The sequence below is a fragment of the Microcaecilia unicolor genome, chromosome 5 (assembly GCF_901765095.1).
Source record: "Microcaecilia unicolor chromosome 5, aMicUni1.1, whole genome shotgun sequence".
NCBI lineage: Eukaryota > Metazoa > Chordata > Amphibia > Gymnophiona > Siphonopidae > Microcaecilia > Microcaecilia unicolor.
In genome coordinates this window covers 80788073-80813882 of record NC_044035.1, presented here as the reverse complement: position 1 = coordinate 80813882, position 25810 = coordinate 80788073, and the positions used below count along the sequence as shown (strand labels likewise).

Sequence of the window (25810 nt, the reverse complement as noted above, 5' to 3'; positions counted from 1 at the left end):
TTCTTTTTACATTTAATTGAACTAAGATGTCTAGATCATTTTTTTCCTGTGGGAAAGTCTAATTTTAGTAGGGTAGGTCAGACCAGCTAGTGTCAAATACTATCAGTCTCTAAGAAGACCCATTTTCTGCCCTAGAACAAAGCTCAAATGCATAAATGGAAAAAAAAAATATATATATATATAGACAAATGGCTGCCCAGAGATTTTGCAAAGAGTGGTTTAGAACATTTAAATTTCACACACTGAGGGGCTCTTTTTCAGAGTGGAGGTAAGCCCAACGCGGGCTTACTGCTCGCTCTTCTGGGACTACCACCAGAGCAATGTGGCCGCTGATGGTAGTCCCGCCCCGAGTGCATGCCATTTTCGAGGGAAAAAGAAAACCTCCAGAAATGGCTTGTATGGCAATAACCCGCCAGTAATCAGGCATCGCCACACACTGCCCGATTACCGCCGGGTTGGCGCGGGAGCCCTTATCTGCCACCTCAGTGGGTAATGGTATGGGCTCCCCGCCACACGGCCATGCGGTATATAAGTTCTCTTACCACATGGCCATGTGTGTCTGGGGACTTTTTTACCTGCTGCGCTAAAAAGGGTCCTGGCGCATGGGAAAAATGGCCCCCACCGCTAGCGCAGGGCCCTTTTTCCTGCAGCTTGGTAAAAGGACCCCTGAGTAGTCAAGCCCATATATTTTTAGCTGTGCAAATATCCTTAATTAATCATTTCCTGGTAACATCTCAAATGTATAATGCTCTATACCTGGCTGTACAGTTCGACAGAGGATTCTCCTTTAAGCTGGTGACCTGTGAGGTATGTGTTGTGCGAGGATTCAATGTAATAATGTGAGAGCGGTAGTTGCAATTCTTCCACATTCTCCTGTGACTCATCATTTTTTGAGGCAAAATTGTCTTTATCCATTAGATACCTAAAGATAAGTAAAGTCTGTATTATAGACACTGTTTTGGGAAGAAGAAAACTGAAGAAGAAAAAAAAAAAGAAAGTGCAGCTGGAGCCAGTTGGTGGCCCATGTGGAGGACCTGGCTTTAGGTCTTCAGCTCCCCTGGGTTGGAGGAATGGAGTGGGGATGCTACAAAGGTAGACTTCACTGCTCCTGGAGGGGGGGGGGGAGAAGGGGGAAGGCATGCACAGTGACCATTTTTATTGTGCAGACCTTGGAGCCACATTTATTTTGTTCTGGGGGAAGGAGTTTCAGTCAGTATGCAACAACCAGACTTGGGATCCACATTTGCCGGGTTCTGGAAAGAGGCCCTGGACAAGGACTGTCACTGTGATGGACAGGTTGAATTGTGGGTGGATAAAATAGAAAGGAAAGATCGCTCAGGTTGTTATGAAGGCAGTCTCATGGCATGGAAACACAGTATATGCTAGTTCTGATTGAGCTAGAAGCCCAAAGAAGCAAGAGGAAATTGCCAGACCAAGAAAGAAACAAGAATAGTTAAACAATAGCTAGTTAACTACCTGGAAAATCCTTCAAATGACATTATTCCTTGCTGACGCATAGACATGGTAGGTTCAAATTTCTGTAACGAGAATTCAGGACACAAATATTCTATTGAAACAAAATATATGTCACAGTAACAGCTTCTCAATTAAAGGCAAAGTCTTTTCATTATCAGTTTTTACAGTCTCATTGCTATATATTTCTGACATCTTTCCTTTTTAAGGGGTAATTTTATAAAGCATTTTGTGCATGTAAAGTCTGTTTTTCAGGCACCAAGAGGTAACTAAACACAACAAAGTCCCACGAAGAATACAACAAACCAAGAAATGTGAAATGAGGGAGGGCTAGACAAGCCACAGGTTCAACAAGTCAAATTTATTCCGTAAACACAAAATATCGAAACTTGACACAGCACCGTGTTTCGGCATACACAATGCCTGCCTCAGGAGTCTGCAAAATGAAAAAAACAAAAGTACAAAATATTATTGCAAATATAAAATATGAAATATAAATACAACATACAAACTTGGTACATACAAGGTATATAAATATGTACTGAGCTAACTGCTGATTCCTTTATTTGTATTTTTACTTACATTATAATATCACTATAGTTTTACGATATTTTATGTATTATTATAGTTCAGTACATATTTATATACCTTGTATGCATCGAGTTTGTATGTTGTATTTATATTTCACATTTTATATTTGTCATAGTATTCTGTACTTTTGTTTTTTTCATTTTGTAGACTCCTGATACAGGCATTGTGTATGCCAAAAACACGGTGTCGTGTTGAGTCTCGATATTTTGTGTATACGGAATAAATTGTTGAACCGGTGCTTTGTCTAGCCCTCCCTCATTTCCCATTTCTAAGTCTGTTTTCCACACAGAATACAGCTTTCGTAAAATTGTGTGACTGCATATGTGCATTGCAAAGTACACACTTGGACAGTGTGCATCCAATAAGCATTTCTGGGGCCCAAGTTGTGAACAGAGCAGAAGCACAGTTGTGAGGTGATTCAATATTGGAGTGCCCAGATTTATGTGCATGCATAAATGTAGAAAAAACGTGCACTTATGTGCGTAAGTGGCAGCAAAGCATCTAAGTGCTATTCTGGCTTGTATAAGTGGCATAGAGCACAAATGCAAGGGGAGGGGAGGGGCATGGGCAGAACGATGTTGTGAAAAAGTATTTGCTCCCTCTTGATTTCCCCTGTTATTGCATATATGTCACACTGTATGGTTTCTGATCTTTAAACAAAATGTAATATTAGACAAAGGGAACCCTAAGTAAACACATAACAGTTTTGAAAAGAAAACTTCACTTATTTAAGGAACAAAGTTATCCAACACCCTTATCACCCATGTGAAAAAGTAACTGTCCCCTAGTTACTCAATCAACCAACTGACCACATTTGAAGGATAATTACATTCAGCTAATTGAGCACAGTCTGGCTTGATTTCAGCTAACCCACTACACACTCACACCCAATAAAGACCGCACACTGTGCACTACACAGCTCTACAAACAGTTCTCAATAGTACCACTAGGAAATGCTTAAAAAATAGGAGGAAAAAGCCTCAAAGAGCTCCAGGCATACAGTTCTTCGGAGTTAAATCTCTTCATCACTGGCTGATAAAACCTCCGATTAAAAGCAAACGTTCTTCAATTTTAATGAAATTTTTAAGTCTTTATAATAAAACAATTTCAAATATAGCAGTTACTTAGCTGATGCATATTGCTGTACTGTCACCTTTCTTCTTATTTTGAAAAGACCCATGGCCTACACTGGCCAATGTTTCACCTTGCTTCTTCAGGGTCTATGGATCAAAAACGTTTTATTCAACTTCTCAATGGTGCCGGCAAAAACCTGACTGAGGAAGGATAGGCTAACCCTGTTGAATCTAAACCTTTCTATACACTGAACCTTACCACAAGAGTGAAGTAGTCACCACAAAGTTTCTACAAGAATGCTCTGCCATGATCAAAGGAAATTCCAAAAGAGATGAGAAAAAAAGTTGTTAAAATATATTGGTTTGGAAAGTGCTACAAAGCCATTTTTAAACCTTGGAACTCCACTGAACCACAGTGAGAGCCATTATCTCAAAATGGAATAGTGGTGATAACCTTCCCAGAAGTGACCATCCTGCCAAAATTACTTCAAGGGTGTAGAAACAACTCATTCAAGAAATCACAAAACATCCCAAGAATTGCAGATCTCTCTAGCCCCAGCTAAGATCAGTGTTCATAACTCCACAATAAGAGAGAGACTGAACAAAAATGGGATTCATGAGAGAGTAGCATGGCAGAAACCGCTGCTACCAAGAACATCAGTGCTCATCTCATATTTGCAAAAACACATTTGGATGATCCCCAAGCCTACTGGGATAATGCTCTATGGACAGACAAGTCAAAAGTGGAACTCTTTGGACAACACAGGTCCTTTTAGGTCCGGCGTAAAGCAAATATAGCATTCCACAGTAACAACAGTCAAACATGGCAGTAGTAGTGTGATGAGGTGGGGATGCTTTGCTTGCCTCAGGACCTGGAAAACTTGCCATTATTGAAGGAACCATGATTCTGCACTGTACCAGAAAACTGTTAGGGAGAATTTTCAGTCATCTGTCTATGAGCTGAAGCTGAAGAATAATTGGGTTATGTAGCAAGACAATGATCTAAAACACAAAAGCAGGTCTATATATACTCTATTCATGATGCCATACAACTAGACTTTCCTAGCCCAAAAGGCCTAAAATGTAAGAGTAGTTACACTTTTTCTTTTATGTATCAAGCTCCTCTTATTTGGAATGAACTTCCGCTAGAAACCAGATCATTGCAAAGTTATTTTGATTTTAGAAAAACACTGAAAGCTTATCTGTTCAAGCGATTCGTAACTGGTTGATTGGTTTTATGAACCTTAACTGTCCTATGTAATATTATATTTTTTATTATGTTTGTTTTAACATGATTGTTTTTCTCCAGAAATGGCTGGATCTCTTCAGATGTAATCCACATAAAACCTAAATGGGTAATTGCAGAATATGAAAATGCTGTAAAAGTCATGTATAGATGGTATTTGACCCCTGTTCGCTTGCATCATATATTTCCATTGCTATCGCCTTTATGTTGGAGGGGTGGTGGTCAGAGGGGTACTATGGGTCATATATGGTGGTCCTGTGTTAAAGTGCGAGCTTTTTGGAAAGCAATTCAGTATAGACTGCAGGGTTGGCTTTCCAAACCCATTAGGTGGTCTCCTGAATATTTTCTATTTCCCGGAAAGCCTCCAGGCCTTACCACATCTCAGTCACTGCTTGTTCAACATGCTATGTCAGCTGCTAGAGTTGTATTACCTACTTATTGGAAGTCTCCTCAGGTCCTTTCTTTGATTAAGTGGTTGAATAAGCTGTGGTACATTTGTGAAATGGAAAGATTAAGAGCTATTCATTGTAAAACCCAGTGGTGTTCTTAGGGGGGGTGGTAGGTGCGGTCCGCCCCGGGTGCACGCCGCTGGGGGGGTGCCACGCGCCTGTCGGCTCCGCTCGTTCCATGCTCCCTCTGACCCAGAACAGGTTACTTCCTGTTCTGGGGCAGAGGGAGCATGGAACGAGCAAAGCCGACAGGCGCGCGGCACCCCCCCCCCAGAAGGTAAAAATGCACCCGGGGGGGGGGGTGTCCTTTCGTTGGGGGGGGGGCGCTGCACCCGGGGGGGGGGGTGCATCGGCGATCCGCCCCGGGTGTCAGCCACCCTAGGAACGCCACTGGTAAAACATTATCTAAATGGGAGGTGATCTGGGAGCCTTTTATCTCACATTGTTCTTTTTGAGTACAGAAGTTTAAAGGGAGATGGGATGTGGGGTTTTTTTTTTGGGGGGGGGGGGAGTTGGGGTTTTTTTTCATAAAATTTTGTTATAAATTATAGAAGTTACTATTTTGTGTTCTACTTAGTATTTTAGGGGTTTACGAATTGTTGATACTTTATTGCTATTTATTATTGCTTGCAAATGTTGTAATTGTTTTCTTCTTGGATTTTGTATAAAGACTTCTTTAAATTAAAAAAAAAAGAATATAAAAATGCATGTAATGTAATGTAATATATCTGAATGGCTGAGGAGAAACAAAATCAAAGGTTTGGACAGACCTAGTCAAAGTCTTGACTTGAACCTATTAGCCATGCTGTGGCAGGGGCCTGAAATGGGCAGTTCAAACACAAAAACCTATGAATGTGTCTGAATTAAAGCAGTTCTGCTAAGAAGAGAGGGCTAAAATTCCTCAACAGTGATGTGAAAGACTGATATCAAACTGTAGGAAGCATTTGTTTCCAATTATTGCTGCTAAAAGTGGTACAACCGGTTATTAAGTTTAGGGGGCAGTTACTTTTTCACGTGAATGATACAGTTGTTGAGTAACTTTGTTCCTTAAATAAATGAAGTAATAATTTAAAAACTGTTGTGTGTTTACTTCGGTTCACTTTGTTTAATATTACATTTTGTTTAAAGATCAGAAACCATTCAGTGTGACATATATGCATTAATAGGGGAAATCAGGGAGGGGCAAAAACGTTTTCACATCATTGTATATGGCTAGTATAACTACAGATACTTAAATGTTAGATGCACTGATGCCGGGTTAAGCTTGTATTCTATCATGGAATCCGGGTGTCCAGATGCTGTTAAGGAAGAGGCTTTGACCACACAGCATTAGGGCACCCAGTTATAAAACTGCCCCCATAGAGTATATACACACACATTAACACAGGCCTCAGAGCATTAGCACTTGCATTCCATTGGAGCTGGATCTGGGACCTATTTTGAGAAAGACAAAAGACACCTATGCTGCCTTTACAAAACACGAGCCTTTATGGACTTCTCACATAGGAATCCTGTCAAAAAATCAAGCGCCCTTAATTGGAACAGTACAATATAATCTATATCATAGGAGTGTTTTAGACATCACAGATTCATGAAGTTAGTCCAGTACATAAGAACATTGTCATACAAGGTCCATCAAGCCCAGTATCCTCTTTTGAAGAGGCCAATCCAGGTCACAAGTACCTGGCAAGATCCCAAAAGAGAAAAACAGATTTTATGCTGCTTATCCTAGAAATAAGCAGTAGAAAAAGTATTACTTGCAACGCGTTTGCTGAACTTTATTTCTATGGGGGTTTTTTCCCCCACAAATTCAAATGCCGTGTAGATGCAGAGACTTACAGGTAAGAAAAGACTTGGAATGCAAGATGCACCGAGAGAAGTAGAATGACAAACCTGTATAATGCTGAGGATTTCATCATAGGTGTAGTGCTCTCCTTGGCAATTCACTAAGAAGTCATTGACTTGCTGGATGCCCATTCCAAACACACCAAGTGATGTGCTTTCTACTCCAGTGCCGTTGGTTACTATGCTTGCAGCGGCAATTGCATCAGATATCTGTCGCTGGCTGTCTGACAGTTGCTGTCTACTTCGAATGAATAATCCCAAATCAGATTCATTCCTTGTCAATAAATCTAGCAAAAAAAGGAACACGTAGGGCAGCTGAATTATTCTTCCATGTTTTTTAAACATGTATTTAGTTGCATGTCACAGAATCTTGAATGATGTGATATAACATGAAATAAGCTGACAAACTTCACTGACTTCATTGACCAGAGATACCCCATGAAAATCACAATAGCTTGAAGAGGATTCTGAACACATACAAAAGAGGCAACAAAAACAAACGAGAACTGCACCAACAATCCGAAGAACCAAAGGTAACTCAAACGAAGTTTATTCAACATGTTTCACCTAAATGGGCTGCATCAAGGGTCTTAGAACATCACAATGGAATCTTTTCACTCAAGTCACAGCTTGTATGGCAGCACTGGAACACCGTGTGCCTGTGAAAATGAGTTTGATAACGTTGCTTTGAGGAAGTGGAAGTTATATCTTAGTCTTGTGATTTATGCATATAGTATTCCTGAGTGAAAATATGCATCAATTGTAAACCCCTTCCCACCAGCAAACTTGGGAATGCCTTGTCAAACTGCAAATAAAGCTACGTGCATACAGACAGTACACACTTAAATTTATTCACTTATAGGGCATAATGTATATATGTACCTACTTCATCAAAAATGGGTGACCACTTACATATTTGCATGTGACACCCCGAGCGAGGGTTGGGCCTGGGCCAGTGAAATAATACAGTAGGACAAAGGGATGAAACCAAAAATAAGTATTTCTTCAAGGAGAACCTTAGGACTGTTCCTTTCACAGGGCCAGAGACATAGGGTAAGGATACTTTCACAGTCCAATATTTTCAGTCTTAGCGGTCTCTGGAAGTAAGCCAAGCACAGTCTGCGACTGCCGGGGTTGCTACATCCCAAACACAGCTGATAAGTCCTCGGTTCTCCAAAAGATTAATAATTAAATGTGTCTTAACATACTGACTGAATAATATTTTTATGCTTATGTTGTTAATTAACATATGTCTGTACTTGTTTTGAGTTAGTTTTTATTTGGATTACTTACTTTTAACTGGATTAATAATTTATAAAATTACTATGTTTTTATTATTTATTTTTATATGTGTATTTTTGTAGTGAAATGATAAGCCCCTGACGCAGCCTCTTGAAGGTGAAATGTGGCCATGTTGGGCAACTGATTTTAATAAAGACTGTATTTCTACTTTTACTCTGGTCTGCATTGTTCTCCTGTGTTGTAAATAACAAAAATACTGGTATATATGTGCACATATGTGAATGTATGCCAGTATTCTGGCTATGGGCTATTCTATAAAATGTACCTAAATGTGATGGTGCATAGTTTGAAGGGGGGTATACATATGGGTGGGGCACATAGTTAGATGCATAAATTACAGTGTCCTATAATTTACATACATTTTATAGCAATCTAGGTATGAACAGTGCTCGTGCCTAAATGATATGAAAAGTACCTTTCCAAAACTCAATCAGTCCATCAACAGCAATTCTGAGAAAAATAGGTAGCAGCTTTGGGACTATGTGAGTGATTCTGCATAGAGTATTCAACACAACGTCGTTAAAATATTATGAACTGAGTGAGTTTTGTCACAGGAATAAGCTACAGTAAATGAATCTGGCCTTGATGAACGAAATTAATGGCATAACTCAAAACTGACAAAAAATGGACTGAGTGAGTTTTGGAAAATGTTCATATGTCAGTTACTGAGCTGTTAAACCAGTATTCTGTAAAGAAAAACAGGTGTCTACTTTCCTTTATAGAACAGACTCCAGAGAGGTGTCTTCTTAGGCATCCCTTTAAAGAATTAGCTTCCACATGGGTAGTAAATTTTAATAAAGTCAATTTCTGCAGGTATAGCACTGTTTCACCCAAAGAAAAACCATTTGGTTTTGTGAAAGTCAGTCCCCCCCCCTCACCCCCTCAGCTTATGAGGCAATGTACTTCCCTAACAGCAAGTGGGAATCTAGTTGATGTTTGGGAGGTTGCCAGTGTAGTGGAATAAGCGCCTACGGAATGCTTGGCAGGACCCTCCAAGTGACCAAGCAGGTAACCCAGAATAGGAGTATGGGCAATATAAAGCTGTTAAGTGACAATATTATATTGACTCATTATAGACATTTAAAGCATTATGGGGTCAATATTCAAAGAGATTTAACGGCTTCTGGCTGATTAAAACACTTGTTCAGGGCTAACTGGTCATTTTCAGTGACACTTAACTGGTTAATGCCGCTGAAAATGACCAGTTAGTGCCTAACAAAAAACTGGTTATTTTGGAGGCGTTCTGGGGGTGGGTAAGTGCTGATATTCAGCACTGAACTGACCAAGGTCACCACATAAAAACTTTATGGTATAACTCCATCTTATTTGGGAGAGACATTTAACATCTTTCTATGAGTAACATCTAACAATTATGTAATCAGGTTCTTTTAAGTCATCCTTTTTGTGTAACATTAAGTATGTTAAATGTTTGTTCACATCTATTTCATTTCAAGCAGTTACCTTACGGAATTCTCTTCCTCTTGAACTCTGAGTAATTAGAGATTATTTAATGTTTCAGAAGTTGTTTTTTTTACTAAAAAAATGTATCTGTTCTGATTCTAAGATGTCTTTTTACAAAGCTTTGTCAAATGTATTGTTGATGAGTATGATCTATTATGAGTATTATGTGAATTTCTGGATGGTTGGTTCAGCCTTGTTATTGTTACCTGCAGTGAACCATAACATGGTATTTGCGGGTTATAAGACTTGTGTAATGTAATAAAAGTCAGTCCTACCTTTATGCAGTGCTTCATACATACGATGTATCACTTCATACCATATGTAATGAGTTTATCTTATTGGGCAGACTGGATGGACCATACAGGTAACTGCTGTCATCTACTATGCTATTATGTAATATCACACTTAACCAGCTATGGTGTAGCCAACTCCATAAACCTGGAAATTCAAAGCCTGAGCCCAGACATAGCCTGGCATTGAATTTCTGGGGGTAGCAGTCAGCAAAATGTTGGTGTCACCAGCTGAATATCAACCGCTATTTTAAAAAAAATACTATTTGCAGATTTAAATAAATTTCATGTACCTAAATCTGGCTGTAGTCCACTGGTGTTCTCATCAATCGTCAGGTTGGTATAGAGTGGAACAGATTCAGAGCCTGAGCGGTTACAGGCCACGGCATAAATATCAAACAGCTCCTTGAGGTCCTTGCGACTCCGCACACTGAGATACAAAAAAGACAATCATTCTGTGGGTCCCACAAACTCAAGATCATCCAAGATCTGGAAACTGAACTTTAAACACCTTCTGTTACATTTTACCTGAAAGATTTGAAAAGTTCAACGAATTCAATAAAAGTCATGCTGCTGTCAGAAATCATGAAGGCCTGAAACCCCTTCATTCCTCCTTTAACTCGACCGTGCCAGCTAGAGCTGCTCCATGTACTAAGATAAAAAGAAGAGCATTTGCAATCATTTAAATTTTTATATGTAGGGGAAAAATGAATTTCAATATACCTTGTGCTCAAGGCAAATATACAACCTAATAAAAAACACCTGCATTGTTGTGTGTATTAGTTTGATCATTCATTTAACTGAACTGTTTTGCCTATGCAAAGAAAGCAAATATTCTAATTAGCATCCTACTCGGTGGCACCAAAATCTACCAACTAGGAGGTCAATGTGTACATTATGGGCTCATTTTCGAAAGAGACATAAATCGGAAGATGGACGTCCTTCTCACAGGGTCATTCAAATCGATATAATCGAAAGCCGATTTTGGACGTCACCAACTGCTTTCCGTCACAGGGATGGCCAAAGTTCAAGGGGGCGTATCGGAGGCGTAGCAAAGGTGGGACATGGGCGTGCCTAACACTAGGATGACCTCGACCTTTAATCGAAAGAAACAAGGATGTCCCCGATGAACACTTGGACGACTTTACCTGGTCATGTTTTTCTCACGACCAAGGCACAAAAAGGGGCCCAAAATGACCTGATGACCACTGTAGAGAATCGAGGATAACCTCCCCTTACTCCCCCAGTGGTCACTAACCCCCCTCCCACCCTCAAAAAACATCTTTACAAATATTGATTGCCAGCCTCAGGTGTCATACTCAGGTCCATCACAGCAGTATGCAGGTACCTGGAGCAGTTTTAGTGAGTGCAGTGAACTTCAGGCAGGCGGACCCAGGCCCACACCCCCCTACCTGTTACGTTTGTGGAGGAAACAGCGAGCCCTCCAAAACCCACCAGAAACCCACTATACCCACATCTAGGTGTCCCCCTTCACCCATAAGGGCTATGGTAATGGTGTACAGTTGTGGGTAGAGGGTTTGGGGGGTTCAACATACAAGGTAAGAGAGCTATGTTCCTGGGAGCAATTTATGAAGTCCACTGCAGTGCCCCCTAGGGTGCCCGGTTGGTGTCCTGGCATGTCAGGAGGACCAGTGCACTACAAATGCTGGCTCCTTCCATGACCAAATGGCTTGCATTTGGTCGTTTCTGAGATGGACGTCTTTGGTTTCCATTATCGCCGAAAATCAGAAACGACCAACTCTAGGGACGACCATCTCTAAGGACGACCAAATTTCAGGATTTGGGTGTCCCTGACCGTATCATCGAAATGAAAGATGGACTTCCATCTTGTTTTGAAAATACGGGTTTCCCTGCCCCTGGATGGGGACGTTTTGCGAGGACGTCCAAATCGAAACAAGGATGTCCCTTTCAATTATGCCCCTCTAATACTACTACCAATGTTAATTAGTGTTTATGTGCCGTTAGGACACGTGAGCTGGTTTACACATTTTAACTTGCTAGTTTTAATGTGAAAGCTAAACTAATGAGGTAATTAGATGTAAAATTATGCAAGACATATTGTTAACTATTAGTGCAGCATGTATCATATAACCAGTGCATTTTTTCTAGCGAAAAAGGTGCTGGTACTCAAATGCCAGGCCACCCTTCAGGGGTGGGGAGATCACTGAGGGACCCATCCCACAATAGCCAGGCCCCTTGCAACCAGTCACAGAATCTATGACAAGGCAGAATTGGTGTGTAGAGCCTGCACTCTTTCATTAAAACTTGGGAACCATGGGTCAATTTTAGCAGACAATGGAAAAGGTGCCGGTACTCAGTTCCCCCAAGTACCCCCTCAAAAAAAGCCCTGCATATAACAATGCTAGAAGGAAAGTGAAAGTCCTAAATCATGTGTTCTGTAATCATGTACGCTTACATTTTTAACTAGTTTTGCAGTATAGTAAAACTAGTAAAAAAGGCCCGTTTCTGACACAAATGAAACGGGCGCTAGCAAGGTTTTCCTCGGAGTGTGTATGTTTGAGAGAGCGTATGTGAGAGTGACTGTGTGTGTGAGAGAGAGAGTGAATTTGAGAGAGTGTGTGTGTGTGAGAGAGTGAGTCTGGGTGCGAGTGTGTCTGTGAGAGAGAGAGTGTGTGCAAGTGCGTATGTGAGACACAGTGTGAGAGAGAGAGAAAGAGTGTGTTTCACACAGATACAGTGTGTGCGAGAGAGAGTGTGTGTGAGACACAGACTCTCTGTGAGACTGAGTGTATGAGACCAAGAGAGTGTGTGAGTGACTGTGTGACACAGTGAATGTGATACAGTGCGAGACATAGAGTGTGTCAGCCCCCCCCTCCTCTGTCTCTGGTGTCTGAGCGTTACTGTGCAGGACGCTGAGCTCTGGCTGTGCTTCAAGGAACTGACCAATCCTATTTAATAGAATGCACCTCCAACATTCTGAAGCCGAGAAACCTCGTGTGGTTGGTCACTTCTGCTTGTGACGAACCCGGAAGTACATGATGTCAATTCAGGAGAAGGATACAGAGAGCAGGAATGCCTCAGCCATGCAGTCAGCATCAGAATGTTGGAGGTGCGTTTTATTATATAGGATAACTAAGCAAACAAAGAAATTGTGAATTCAAAAATGGTTTGTTTTTATTGTCTTCCTTCTACTTGAGATATTCAGTCTGGACATATGCTCCTTATGTTATACAACTTTAGGGAGCACTGTCCGATCATCACTGACTAAAAAAAACCTCTGCTAAGTGACTTGTTATTAAATTTATTGGGAGTTAAAGGTTACTTAGCTGGCTGCTGAAAAAATTTTTCTATGCAGTCCCATCTCAAAATACAGTCGCTCGTGACCCATCCACGGCCCGACTTCGGCCCAAGTTTCACCACTTTCTTCAGGGTCCGTGGGTTTTCCGGCTGTATTTCAGACAAAGCTATGTTCGCTTCTGTATTTTGAGACGGGACTGCATAGAAAATTTTTTTCAGCAGCCAGCTAAGTAACCTTTAACTCCCAATAAATTTAATAACAGGTCACTTAGCAGAGGATTTTTAGCCAGTGATGATCGGACAGTGCTCCCTAAAGTTGTATAACATAAGGAGCATATGTCCAGATTGAGGGTTTTTTCCCTCTAAAGAGAATATCTCATGTAAGACTCTATACATATAGGAGTCCCCTGTATTTTGAGTGTTAGTATATTATAAATCGGACTACCTATAGCGCTATTCTGATATATATTAGGAGTTCCTTCTACTTGAACCAACATATGATTAATTGCCCTTCCAGGTAAGGTGCCATTCAATATCTAAGACAAGCTCAGCACCTGCTTCATGACTTCCATTGTACAATGTTCATATGTGGCAGGAACATCTGTGAAAGCAATAAAGACATTTGGAACTAAAATGATTAGTTAGAAATGTCTTTATTGTTTCATAGATGAGAATCTGGAACTAAGGTGTCCTTTAAGAAATGTATTTTTCTGCTGTTGAACACCCTTCCATACTGAAAGGAACAATTAATCTTCAGCTAAGCAAAACTTTGCCCTTTTGTACTTGCAAAGAAGAAATTATAATGTACAGAGAATGGTGTCATTCCCTCTGACCACATGACTGACCTTTTCTTTGTGTTCTCGCAACACAATTCTATCAGGGAAGTATTTAAGCTACAATTTCCAGACCTACAGCATTCTGTTACCTATAAAACCCCTAATAAATGGCTACAGAACTCTCAAGTATCATAGAGCAAAAGGGGCCACGCTCTTAGCAAAAAAAAATCAGATCAGTTCTAAAACATGCATCCAAATATTTCCTTAGGTTTCAGCTAGCTACTTGAAGGTATTTCTCTCAAAAACTTAACTATAAGGCAGGGGTTCTCAATCCAATCCTCAGTACACACCAAGCCAGTCCGTTTTTCCAAGATAGCCACAATGAATATGCATGAGATAGATTTGCATACAGTGGAGGCATGAAAATCTATCTTATGCATATTCATTGTGGGTAGCCTGAAAGCCCGAGGACTGGGTTGAAAACCCCTGCTATACGGAGAAGTAGGTTTGAAAGATATGAAACATTCTACAGAGGGCCTCACTTACTAAGTTGCACTAGGGTTTTGCAGTTACTGCATGGTACTTGCCAAGATTAGGGGCATATGAATGTACTCTCTGCCCATACTTCACATGCCCATAATCAAAGTGTGACCATGCAAACAAGGTGCTTACTTACTTTTATAAGAGATTGCTTATGAGCCTAAATGATTAAATTACTGCCATTTATCTGCATTCTTGCTGCATAAAACGTAGTGGCTCTTTATAAATTACCCCAACTGCTAGGCGCTATATTAACTATTAAATGGGTTTGCAGAGTGTAGCAACTCCTGGGATAAACAGAGCTTAGTAACTAGGCCCCACAATACTATAACTAGAATAGAGAAAGAAAGTGCCACTAATCTGCACATGAGCAGCAAATATACCAACGTATATTCAAATAGTAACTTCATTTGTTTTTCCTTTCATTTCTGTGTTTTAGCTCTTCCTTGGAGGTAAGTGAAGGATATAAGGGATATAATACAGTGTAATTCTTGGATTTCCCTATTATTCTTTCTTTTGGAATGTATACCTTACACAAATATTGACAGACAACACAGGGGTAATTTTATAAAGGTTTTTCTATGTGCAAAATCTGCTTTATACACCAAAAATGTATAGGCGATCTCTGGGAACAGTTTGGGAGTGGAATTGTGATGTATGCATATATATGATAATATACGTGGGTACAAATGTAGAGTACATGCATACATTTATACCTCTTTGGAGCAGGTATAAATGTGTCTATGGACATTTGCATGCTCTTGGGACTGGTTCTAATATGTTGCTTTTATACAATAGGCCCTGTTATAAAATTACCGCCACCCCAATATTCTTATTTCTTAATTGAGGGTTTCACCTTGCACAGAGTAATTTTATGGCAGAAGAGAAGGTCAAAGTACACATATAAGAACAGGCAGAAAAAAGCACCAAGAGCCATCAAGTATGGAGCAAACAGGAATCCTTTATTGGTAGGCCCGACACGGGATGTGTTTTAGCATGATTGTAAGGATGCTGTTTAGCGAGCCACTGACTGCTTTTTCCTACATTTTATATTTACTCCTAACACTGGCTGCTGGCTTAGATGTGCCACATTCTTACTATTTCACACACTTCAGGAGTCCAATTTATCTCGACCCCTGACGCAAATGTATTTACGCCGAAACACGGCCCGTGTCAGGTCTACCAATAAAGGATTCCTGATTGTCCCATATTTGATGGCCCTCGGTGCTTTTTTCTACTTGTTTCATAGGGTAATTTAATACCAGGGCACATAGGTTAAGAGGACAAGTAGGCACCAAAGCATCTTTATAAAATGCTAGCATACCCAGCAGAAACTGCACCTTGAATAAAGGTATGAAAAATGTTTGAGCCTAAAGTTCACAACTATGGACATTGATTAAAGTATTTTATAATCAACATGTATACTTGTGAACTCTATCTTTGCTCCATCCAGACTGCGTCCCCAGTTATGCCTATTGGTAAAGTACGCATCTTCTTGACAAGTTACATACACTTAAGGTAGTCTATTTTATAAAAAAAACTTTTATGAGTGTATGTGGCCAGAAATGATTGAAAAACACTTTATAAAATCACCCTTTAATATAACTCTGAATGCAATTTAGGAAGTTCGCTAGTAAAATACCAAGTAAATCAAGAACTCTCCAGAAATTTAAGGGACGTCCCAGTTATTATATAGGGCTGGAAAATACAGCCAAACCTAACCCCAATGATCCTGTGCTTAGGCATTGCTACAGGCATGGAATGGGGGCAAATACCCCCCAATCTCAGTTGCACACCCAATGAGAGAGGGTCTGATGTGGGGGTTGGAAGAAGGAGGCAGGCTGGCAGACAGGGCACATGCTGGGGCTAAGGGTTGAGGAGAGAGAATGGTCTTTTGCTGAGGTAGGAGAAGGGGGTTGATTTAAGGAGAAGAGTCTGATACTGGGGCTGGGAGGAGAGAGAAGGGTCTTTTGCTAGGGCTGGGAGAAGGGGGCTGGTTTAGGGAGAACAGTCTGATGCTAGTCCTGGGAGAAAAAGGGACCAAGGGCAGACTCTGAGGTTTGGGGCTGATCTGTGGAGAAGGGTCTAATGCTGGGGCTGGGAGAAGGGGCCTGAGGGCTGGGGATTGGTACTATTTCTCACATCATATTATATCTATGTTATTTGGGAATGTGGTCTATTATGGTATTGTTTGTATTGTACTGATATTTATCATATTTCTGTTCTATAGTTGTTCTGCAGTGCTGTTAAATGTGTATATTTTTTATACTATTTCATGGTAGTCCAATTATTAGGTTTCGATTTGTTATTCAAAGTTTATTTATTGTATTATATTTGGTCAATTTACTATTGTTATGCTTTAAGAAGAAATTAGGTCTTACCTGATCATTTTCTTTTCTTTCCATTAGTCCTTCCTACTATTCCAGAATCTGTGCGACAGTTATGTCCATCAACTAGCAGGTGGAGATAGAGAAATGAAAACTGAGTTGACACATATCTCTCTTGGCATTATGTAGATATGAAGTAAGGATAAACTCAGAATAAACACAACAACCTTGAACAACTCGCTAACCTAACACTAACCAGACGAGCAAACACGTGTGGACCTCTCTCATTTCTGGACAACTTGTAGAGAACAAAACATATACAAGAAGCACCATGCAAGGTGACAGTTGTTATTTGACCCATTACTTTGCACTGACTAAACATCTCAGAAACCTCAGGCAGGCCTCTGGAATAATAGGAAATACTAATGGAAAGAAAATTATCAGGTAAGATCTAATTTCTCCTTCCATTACATAGCTTCCCACTATTCCAAAACCTGTGAGATGTTTAAAAACAGTCCCTAGAGTGGGTGGGATCCTGGCACCACCATCCTAAGGACCGAAGCCCCAAAACTGGCTTCAACGTCCACCCTGTAGCGGTTGGCACAGGTATTTCAGCAAGGAAGAATACTGAGCTTCTTCTCTCTGCAAAAGGATGGAAGCTTCACAGATTGGTTGACATGAAATACTAATACCACTTTCGGAATAATGGTAGGAACTGTTCAAAGAGAGACCCCTGCCTCCGAAAAGCGGAGAAAGGGATCCCAACAACAAAGAGTCTGAAGCTCTGAAACCCTATCTGCCAAAGCAACAGCCACCAAGAACTCTGTCTTTAGCATAAGATCTTTCAAGGAGGCATTCTGGAGTGGCTCAAAAAGAGGCTTTGAAGAACCTGAAGGACTAAATTAAGGTTCCACACTAGACACAGCGTATGAAAGGGAGGCCACAAGCGACCCACCCCCCACAAGAATAGAATGGTATTTGGGTGAGTCACAAGAGACATCTTCTGTAGTTGGCCCCTGAAACAGGCCAAAGTTACAATCTGAACTTTTAGAGAACCCATCACCAATCCTTTCTGAAGACCTGCCTGGAGAAATGCTAAGAAATGAGCAATCTGAGCAGATAAGGAAGAAAGTCCACGCTCAGAACAGCAGCCCTTGAACGTCCTCCACACCCCCACATATGCCATGGATGTAGAGCATTTCTGAGCCTGAAGCAATGTAACAATGACCAATCAGAATAACCTTTTCGTCTCAACTGAGCCCTTTCAATGGCAAAAATGGAAGACCAAAGGGGCATGGATCCTCCATGAGCACCGCACTACTTACTTCAGTAGACCATGTACCTGAAGAAGATGGAGAAGATCCCCATCTAGCAGTTGAATCAGGTCTGCATACAATGGCCTCCACAGCCAATCCAGGGCTACAAGAATTATTCAACCCCAGTGCATTGTGATCCTTTTCAACACATGGCCCACCATGGGCCAAGGAGGGAAGACATACAGTAGATGTGTCTCCAGACAGGGCAGCAGTAGGCCATCAATCCCCATCAAACCCAGTTCTTCCCAACAGCTGAATAACTTGGGCACTTTGGCATTCCTTTAGGTCACCATCAAGTCTAGAAGCAAAGAACCCCATTGATCTACTATCAACTGAAAACCCTGGCTGGATAGTTCCCATTCTCCCGGGTCCAAGGAGTGCCTGCTGAGAAAGTTCATCTCCACACTCAAGGACCCAGTGATGTGAGCTGCTGACAAGCAGAGATTTTTCTCTGCCCAACTCATGAGGGAGGCCACCTCTACCGCTATCAGCCAGTTGTGGGTCCCACCTTGTCTGTTAATATGAACCACCGCCATCACATTGTTGGACAAACCTCAGACCAGGGCCCCTGCCAGAAAGGGAGCAAAGTCATGTAAGGCATTCCACTCTGCTCTGAGCTCCAAGCGATTCATCAATCACTGAGACTTCTGTTCCGGTGTCCTGTGCCAGATTGAACTTGGAATGAGCTCCCCAACCTGACTTGCTGGCATCCGTTGTCATCACCTCCCATTGTGTAATTGAAAAGGGAGCTCTGACGGTCAAATTCCTGGGCAACAATCACCATTGCATACTCCATATGGGAACCAGCATCCAAGGAAGATGAAGGTCGTACTTCTGTGATAACCAAAGACCAGAGGCTGAGAAGATATTCCTGTAATGACTGCATATGAGCCCTTGCCCATGGCACCACTTCCATCACTGTCATTAAACCCAGAACCTGGGCCTACCTTGACTGATGAGAAGTCAAATCTGTTGAACCCTTGCTATTTGGGAATGTGTCAAATAGAATGCCCAGATACTCCAGCGTCTGTGACAGAGTTAGTTTGCTCTTCCCAAAATTGATCACCCAACTCAACTGCAGAAGACTGACAACTTTGTCTGTCACCACCATGCTGTCCAAATATGACAATGCATGAATGAGCCAATCGTCAAGATATGGGTGAACTCTGATTCCCTGGTGCCAAAGAAAGGCCGCCACCAACACCACCATAACCTTGGTGCTGTGGCGAGACCGAAGGGCAAAGCCCTGAACTGGAAGTGACGGCCCAGCACTGCAAAATATAGAAATCTCTAATGCAGTGGTCATATGGGTATATGCAAGTATGCCTCCATGAGATCAAGGGCAGTGAGAAATTCTCCTACTTAAAACAAGGCTATGACTGCTATTAGTGTTTCCATGCGAAAGCGGGACACTCGGAGACAGTGGTTTAGACCTTTGAGATGTAAGACCAGACAAAAGGTACCTTCCTTCTATGGAGCAATGAAGTAGATCGAGTATCTGCCTTGACCCTGCTCAGCCTGGGGAAATGCAATAATGGCCCAGAGTGCCTGCAAGGAATCTACAGTGGTCTGAACCTTGACCGCCTTAGTTCCCTTTCGACAAGGAGACTTCAAGAAGAGAGGAGTGACCAGGTGGAAAAACTCCAACTTATAGCCTTCTGTAAGAATATCCAGAACCCACTGGTCTGATGTGATTTTGTCCCACACCTCCCAAAACCTCTGAAGACATCCTCCACCAGAGGAAGAGAAGAGTGCACCAGCCTCACATCATTGCAAAGCTCATGAGGCACTGGGCACTGTAGGTGACTGAGAGGAGGACTTCCTGTCCACACGAAAGGAAGAATGGTGTACCTGAAAGCAGAACTTCTGACCATATTGAAGGCAATAAGGCCAGTACTATCTGCAGTATTGAGATTGAGATTGAGAGCCCCCTGAAGACGGACGACCAGAGGCTTTCGGCTTATCTTCCAGCAACTGGCTTAGTTTCCCCTCAGTTCTATCACCAAGTTACTGAGATCTTCTTCAAATAGCCACTTGCCCCAAAAGGGCAGTTTAACTAGATGACGTGACTTTGATGCTGCATCCGCTTCCCAATGCAGCAACCAGAGTTGCTGACGTGCTGTGACAGTCAAAGACATACTGGGGGCCGTAACCCATAAAATGTCATAAATCGAATCCGCCAAGTAGGCCAGCCTCACTTCCAGTTGGAGGAGTGGCCTAGTGGTTAGGGTGGTGGACTTTGGTCCTGGGGAACTGAGGAACTGAGTTCAATTCCCACTTCAGGCACAGGCAGCTCCTTGTGACTCTGGGCAAGTCACTTAACCCTCCATTGCCCCATGTAAGCCGCATTGAGCCTGCCATGAATGGGAAAGCGCGGGGTACAAATGTAACAAAAAAAATTATGGTGCCCATCTTGTGTTGCAGACTGCTGATGCCACTTCAGGAATGCTCTAGCCATGAACAACCTGCACTTGAAGGCCAAAAGAGGCCATTTCAACGGCTTGTTTCAGCAAGCCTTCTAGCTTCCTACCCTGAGGGTCATTTAAGGCAATGTCCCTTTCCAATGGTAAGGTGGTCTTCTTAGTCACTGCCATAACAAGGGAGTGCACTCTGGGAAGCTGCAATTTCTCTTTCTCCTCCAGAACCACCAGGTAGAGGCGAACCATGGCTCTTCCCACTCTCAGCCCCATGTCTGGTGAGACCCAGTCTGCAGTAATCAGGTCTTGAATGTCTGGATGCATTGCAAAGAGCTTAGTAGGACCTCTAACACAATGCAGTATAGGAAAATGTGAGATATAAATGCCAAAATAAATAAATAAATAAATAAGCAAGCCCACTCATTATCAATGAAGATGGAATTTCTGACAATGAAGCAGAAGGCTCCTCAGTGGAAAGCACCTCCAATGCCTCAGAAATAAGAGTACTGAGCTCCTCGTTATGAAATCACCTCAGTACTTTTGGGTTATCCCCCTCCTTAGGAAGAAGTTCTCCCTCCACTAATTGCTCATTCAATGATGGCTTCTCTGAATAGACTGAGGCCACATCAGATAAAGAAGGAGAAGCAGAGATAGCCCTCCAGGAGTGGGCAGATGAGGCTAAATGAGATCTCTTAGGAGCTGGAGGGGCGAGAAACTGAAGTATCTTGCAGCAACTCTGACTGTCCCTACTTCAGTAAATAGGCCTTGTATAACAGCAATATAAACTCCAGAGAAAACAAAGATCCCAATGCAGCTAAATGCTCCTTTGGGCCCTGAGGTTGTAAAATGGTGGCTGTGCTCCATGTGTGACCAAACAGAGGCTGTTCTTCACTGCCAGTCTCTGGAATTCGTTGCCAGAAAATGTGGTAAAGGTGGTTAGCTTAGTAGAGTTTAAAAAAGGTTTGGACAGCTTCCTAAAGGAAAAGTTCATAGACCATTATTAAATGGACTTGGGAAAAATCCACTATCTCTGGGATAAGCAGTATAAAATGTTTTGTACTTTTTGGGGATCTTGCCAGGTATTTGTGACCTGGAATTTGTGACCTGGATTGGCCACTGTTGGAAACAGGGTGCTGGGCTTGATGGACCTTTGGTCTTTCCCAGTATGGCAATACTTATGTACTTATGTAGTCAGTCCCGACAAAATGGCACCTGTTCCCACACTCTTCTGTATCAAACTGCGCACTGGCCCTGCTGGAGAATCCTAAGTTCACGGCATATTTGGATGCTGTGCCAAATCTGAAGATATGCTGCTGTCGACTGTTTCCTCCCACATCCCGTGGGATTCCCGGTTTGCACACACTGCAACGCCCAGATACTGGCTGGTGGGTCCCTCAGCAAGGAACACCGCTTAACTGCCTCCACGGGAGTCGCCATTCACTCCAAATGGCACAAGCGCTGCACAACATAGTCCCAAGCAGTGAGTCAGGATCCCTCCCTTGTACCAAGTAGAACTTCAGCCCTCCAAGTGATTCTGAGTCAAACTTTAGCTGGATTTACTACTGCCAGCTGCTCCCCCGACCTCACAGTCTCCACAAGTCTTACCCTCAGAAGCGTAGCCAAGTTGAGGGCGGGGGTGGGGAGCTCAGTTTTCAGTTCTCTATCACCACCTGCTGGTTGATGGACACAACTATCCCACAGGTTCTGGAATAGTGGGAAGCTACATAATGGAACAAAACTAAGTTTTATGCTAAACTATACCTGCTGCACACCACTTTGGGTGAATATCTTCATAAAAGCAGTTAATAAATCCCAATAAATAAATATATACATTAAACATGGAAGCTATGCTTTGATCCTACTTGGATTGGTTCTTGTTAGATGCAGGCAGAACCGGTGATGAGGCTGGTCGGACTGGTGAAGATGCCCCAGATACCATACTTGGAGAGCCATATGTAGTGAGGGAATGGGTTCTTCTAGATGGTAAAGTGTAAAATGTGGGGAAACTGCTTATAATGTTCTGATCTGCAAAAGAAAAAAATGCATTTATCATTACAGTTATTTATGTGAAACATAGGATATGATGGCAGATATTAAATCTATGGCCTCTCTAGCTGGCCTAATTTCCTTTTCTGTTGCAGTATATCACAAATCATACTGAATCTCTAGCTTTGCCTCCATTTTATCACAAATAAGGATCTGTGGAGCCCCATTTTAAACAGAATGTAGACACCGGAACTGAGATGTCCACATTGGGACATGCTCAGTTCTGGCAGTACTTTAGAAAAGGATCAGCCAGGGTGAAACCTTTTCTAAAACACGAGCTGAAGAGTGCATGTATGTGCTGGCACATGTAGCGGAAGGAGCCATTTTACAAACATACATGTTTGAAAAAAAAATGAATGACACAGACTCAGCAGCTTCCATATTGAAGTGGCGGCATTTACATGCAGGAGAGGAATTTCAACATGTAAGTTGCACCACTTCAGATGTAGCTGCAACCCTACAGGTGTAAATCCCACCAATTAAGTCTGCTGTTTTAACATAATTGCAGTTTGGAGGTGGAAATCAAGTACGCTGAAAAAAGAAGGACGACTCCCTTAATCCCTCATGTAAAGCCCTGGCCAAAACAAGCACTTTTTTTCAAAAACCTATATGTGCATGCAATATACACATGGATATATTTATAAAATAGCAGCCTTTGTGGTAACTCCATGCCTTCACTACCCTTTCCGTGAAGAAATACTTCCTAATGTTATACCTCAGTCTATCCGCTTTGAGCCTTATATTAAGACCCTTTGTTCCAGAACTTCCTTTCAACCAAGAAACATTTGCTTCTTGTCCATGATTTATAGCTTTGTTTTTTTAATATGGGCTAAGGGTAAAGATTTTGATATACATTCTGTGGGTTGTACCCACTTGCTTTTCTGTGGGTACAACCAAAGTGGTTTACAGTCACTTTCTCTGTCTCTAGTGGGCTCAAAATCTTAAGTTTTCTTTTTGTACCTAGGGCACTGGAAGGTTAAGTAAGTTGCCCAGGGTCTCAAGGAGCTGAAGTGGGAATTGAACCTGATTCTTCTAGTACTCAGCCCATTGCACTAACTATTAGGCTACCTCTCTACTTCAATCCACCTCTTTCTTTGTAGTTTATATATTTAGGTCCTTGAATCTGATTTTAGAAGGAAAATGGACAAAGAGCAGAGCTGAAGGAACTAGGAAAGGCCAAAGGTCATACGCCAAGCCCCCTCCCTGCCCATCTTCAAATCCTTGCTCAAAGCCCACCTCTTCCATGTCGCTTTCGGCACCTAACCATTATACCTCCATCCAGGAAATCTAGACTGTTCCAATTTGATTGACTGCACTTTTTGTCCTTTAGATTGTAAGCTCCTTTGAGCAGGGACTGTCCTTCTTTGTTAAATTGTACAGAGCTGCATAACCCTGGTAGCGCTTTAGAAATGTTAAGTAGTAGTAGTAATAGTAGTAAGAGACCTTGAGTACCAGAGCACTGAAGAACTCCCATACGCTTATCAGCTTTACTACTGGGTATAAAAAGTTGTGAAGGTAGAACCCCTGCCCAGAAACTGTGAAATAGTGGTATATCAAATACCACAAATAAACTAAATTAAATAAATAAGAAACCTGGGACTATATTTGAAGTAAAGAAGGGCATATGTTAAACCAGTTTTATTGGGGGGGGGGGGGGGGGGGGCTTTTATTCTCTAGGGCCTACAGTAGGTAGATCCTTCATATCCCAAAATCAAAGTAATTAAATCCTCTATATTAAAGGCCAGATGTGTTTTTCCTATTAGAAATCTATGGGGAAAAGCCTTTAGTATATTTGGGCCCAAGTGGCCAAGATTTGTTGAAAATATATTTTACTCTTTCTCTCATCATATACGAGATGTCTAGCAAGTGATTCTAGAAGATCCATGAGCTGTTTTGTCCATGTACAAGCATTTTCATGCTTGTAAATCAGCATGTATGTACAAGTAATGATTTTACAACAGACACCACCTATCCATATATACATGATAGCATGCAGGAATTTAAAAGATGGTTGTTCTGAGCGCTGTTCCAGCAGTCCTTCAAAGTACATATGTGTATTCTATATTTTAGAACTGCAATACATTGGCAGTCATCTCTTTTGAAGGAGATCTGGGGGGGGGGGGGGGAGGGGGATTACCTTGAGTTACAAAAAGTTTGAATTTTTGAGGATGTCTCCTTGATTAGTTTTTCATAGACATCCAGGTTTCTAAAATCCACCCCATATGTATGCTGTAAAATGCAAACTTCCTAGTCATGCCACTCTTTTTTCAGTTGACTTTTTTCTAAAATGGCTGCTCTCATAGTGTGTAAGGGCATTTATATTCCTGGCAGTGCTATACGTATCTTAGAAATTGCTCTGCATTTGCTAAGCCTTTTCTAAAATACTAGTTATTTTTGAATCGAATGCACAGACCTAGACATCCATTTTCCAACATAGACATCCTATGCAAAGCTATTCACCATAGCTATAATAGACACAACTTTGATTTTCTGGGAAGGTAGAGATTAATTTAACTTATAATTAAATTTGCAGATGACACAAAATTATCCAGAGTCGTCTCGTCATGGGAGGTGTGTGAAAAATTACAAGAAGACCTCGTGAGACTGGGGAATTGGGCGTCCAAATTGCAGATGAAGTTCAACGCTGACAAGTGCAAAGTGATGCATGTGGGAAGGAGGAACCCGAATTACAGCTATGTTATGCAAGGTTCTGCGTTAGGAGTTATGGACCGAGAAAGGGATCTGGGAGTCATCGTGGATAGGACGTTGAAATCTTCAGCTCAATGTGCTGTGGCGGCTAAGAAGGCGAACAGAATGTTGAGTATTATTAGAAAAGGGATGGGAACCAAGCATGAGGATGTTATAATGCTGTTATATCGCTCTACTACTACTACTACTATTTAGCATTTCTATAGCGCTACAAGGCATACGCAGCGCTGCACAAACTTAGAAGAAAGACAGTCCCTGCTCAAAGAGCTTACAATCTAATAGATCTATTAGATTGTTATATCGCTCCATGGTGCGACCGCACCTGGAGTATTGTGTTCAGTTCTAGTCGCCTCATCTCAAAAAAGATATAAAGGAATTGGAGAAGGTGCAGAGAAGGGCGACAAAAATGATAAAAGAGATGGGACGACTACCCTATGAGGAGAGGTTATGACGGCTAGGACTCTTTAGCCTGGAGAGAAGGCGGCTGAGAGGTGATATGATAGAGGTTTACAAAATAATGAGCGGGATAGAGCGGACAGATGTGAAGCGTTTGTTTACGCTTTCTAACAATAATGGAACCAGGGGACACAAGATGAAATTAGAATGGGGTAGGTTTAAAACAAATCGGAGAAAGTTTTTCTTTACTCAGCGCGTAGTTAGACTCTGGAAC

The 25810-nt window shown here is 41.7% G+C and overlaps 1 protein-coding gene across 1 annotated transcript in view; it reads right to left on the bottom strand.

The window, feature by feature from the left end:
* Nucleotides 1-25810, bottom strand: part of PLCE1 (phospholipase C epsilon 1) — a 397028-nt gene that overhangs the window by 64004 nt on the left and 307214 nt on the right. The window contains exons 11-16 of the mRNA XM_030203041.1: nt 22248-22410; nt 10259-10381; nt 10024-10160; nt 6726-6964; nt 1477-1538; nt 757-922 (exon numbers count right to left, since the gene is read on the bottom strand). Coding sequence (XP_030058901.1) covers nt 757-922; nt 1477-1538; nt 6726-6964; nt 10024-10160; nt 10259-10381; nt 22248-22410 — 890 coding nt within the window. The remainder of the gene's footprint in view (nt 1-756; nt 923-1476; nt 1539-6725; nt 6965-10023; nt 10161-10258; nt 10382-22247; nt 22411-25810) is intronic.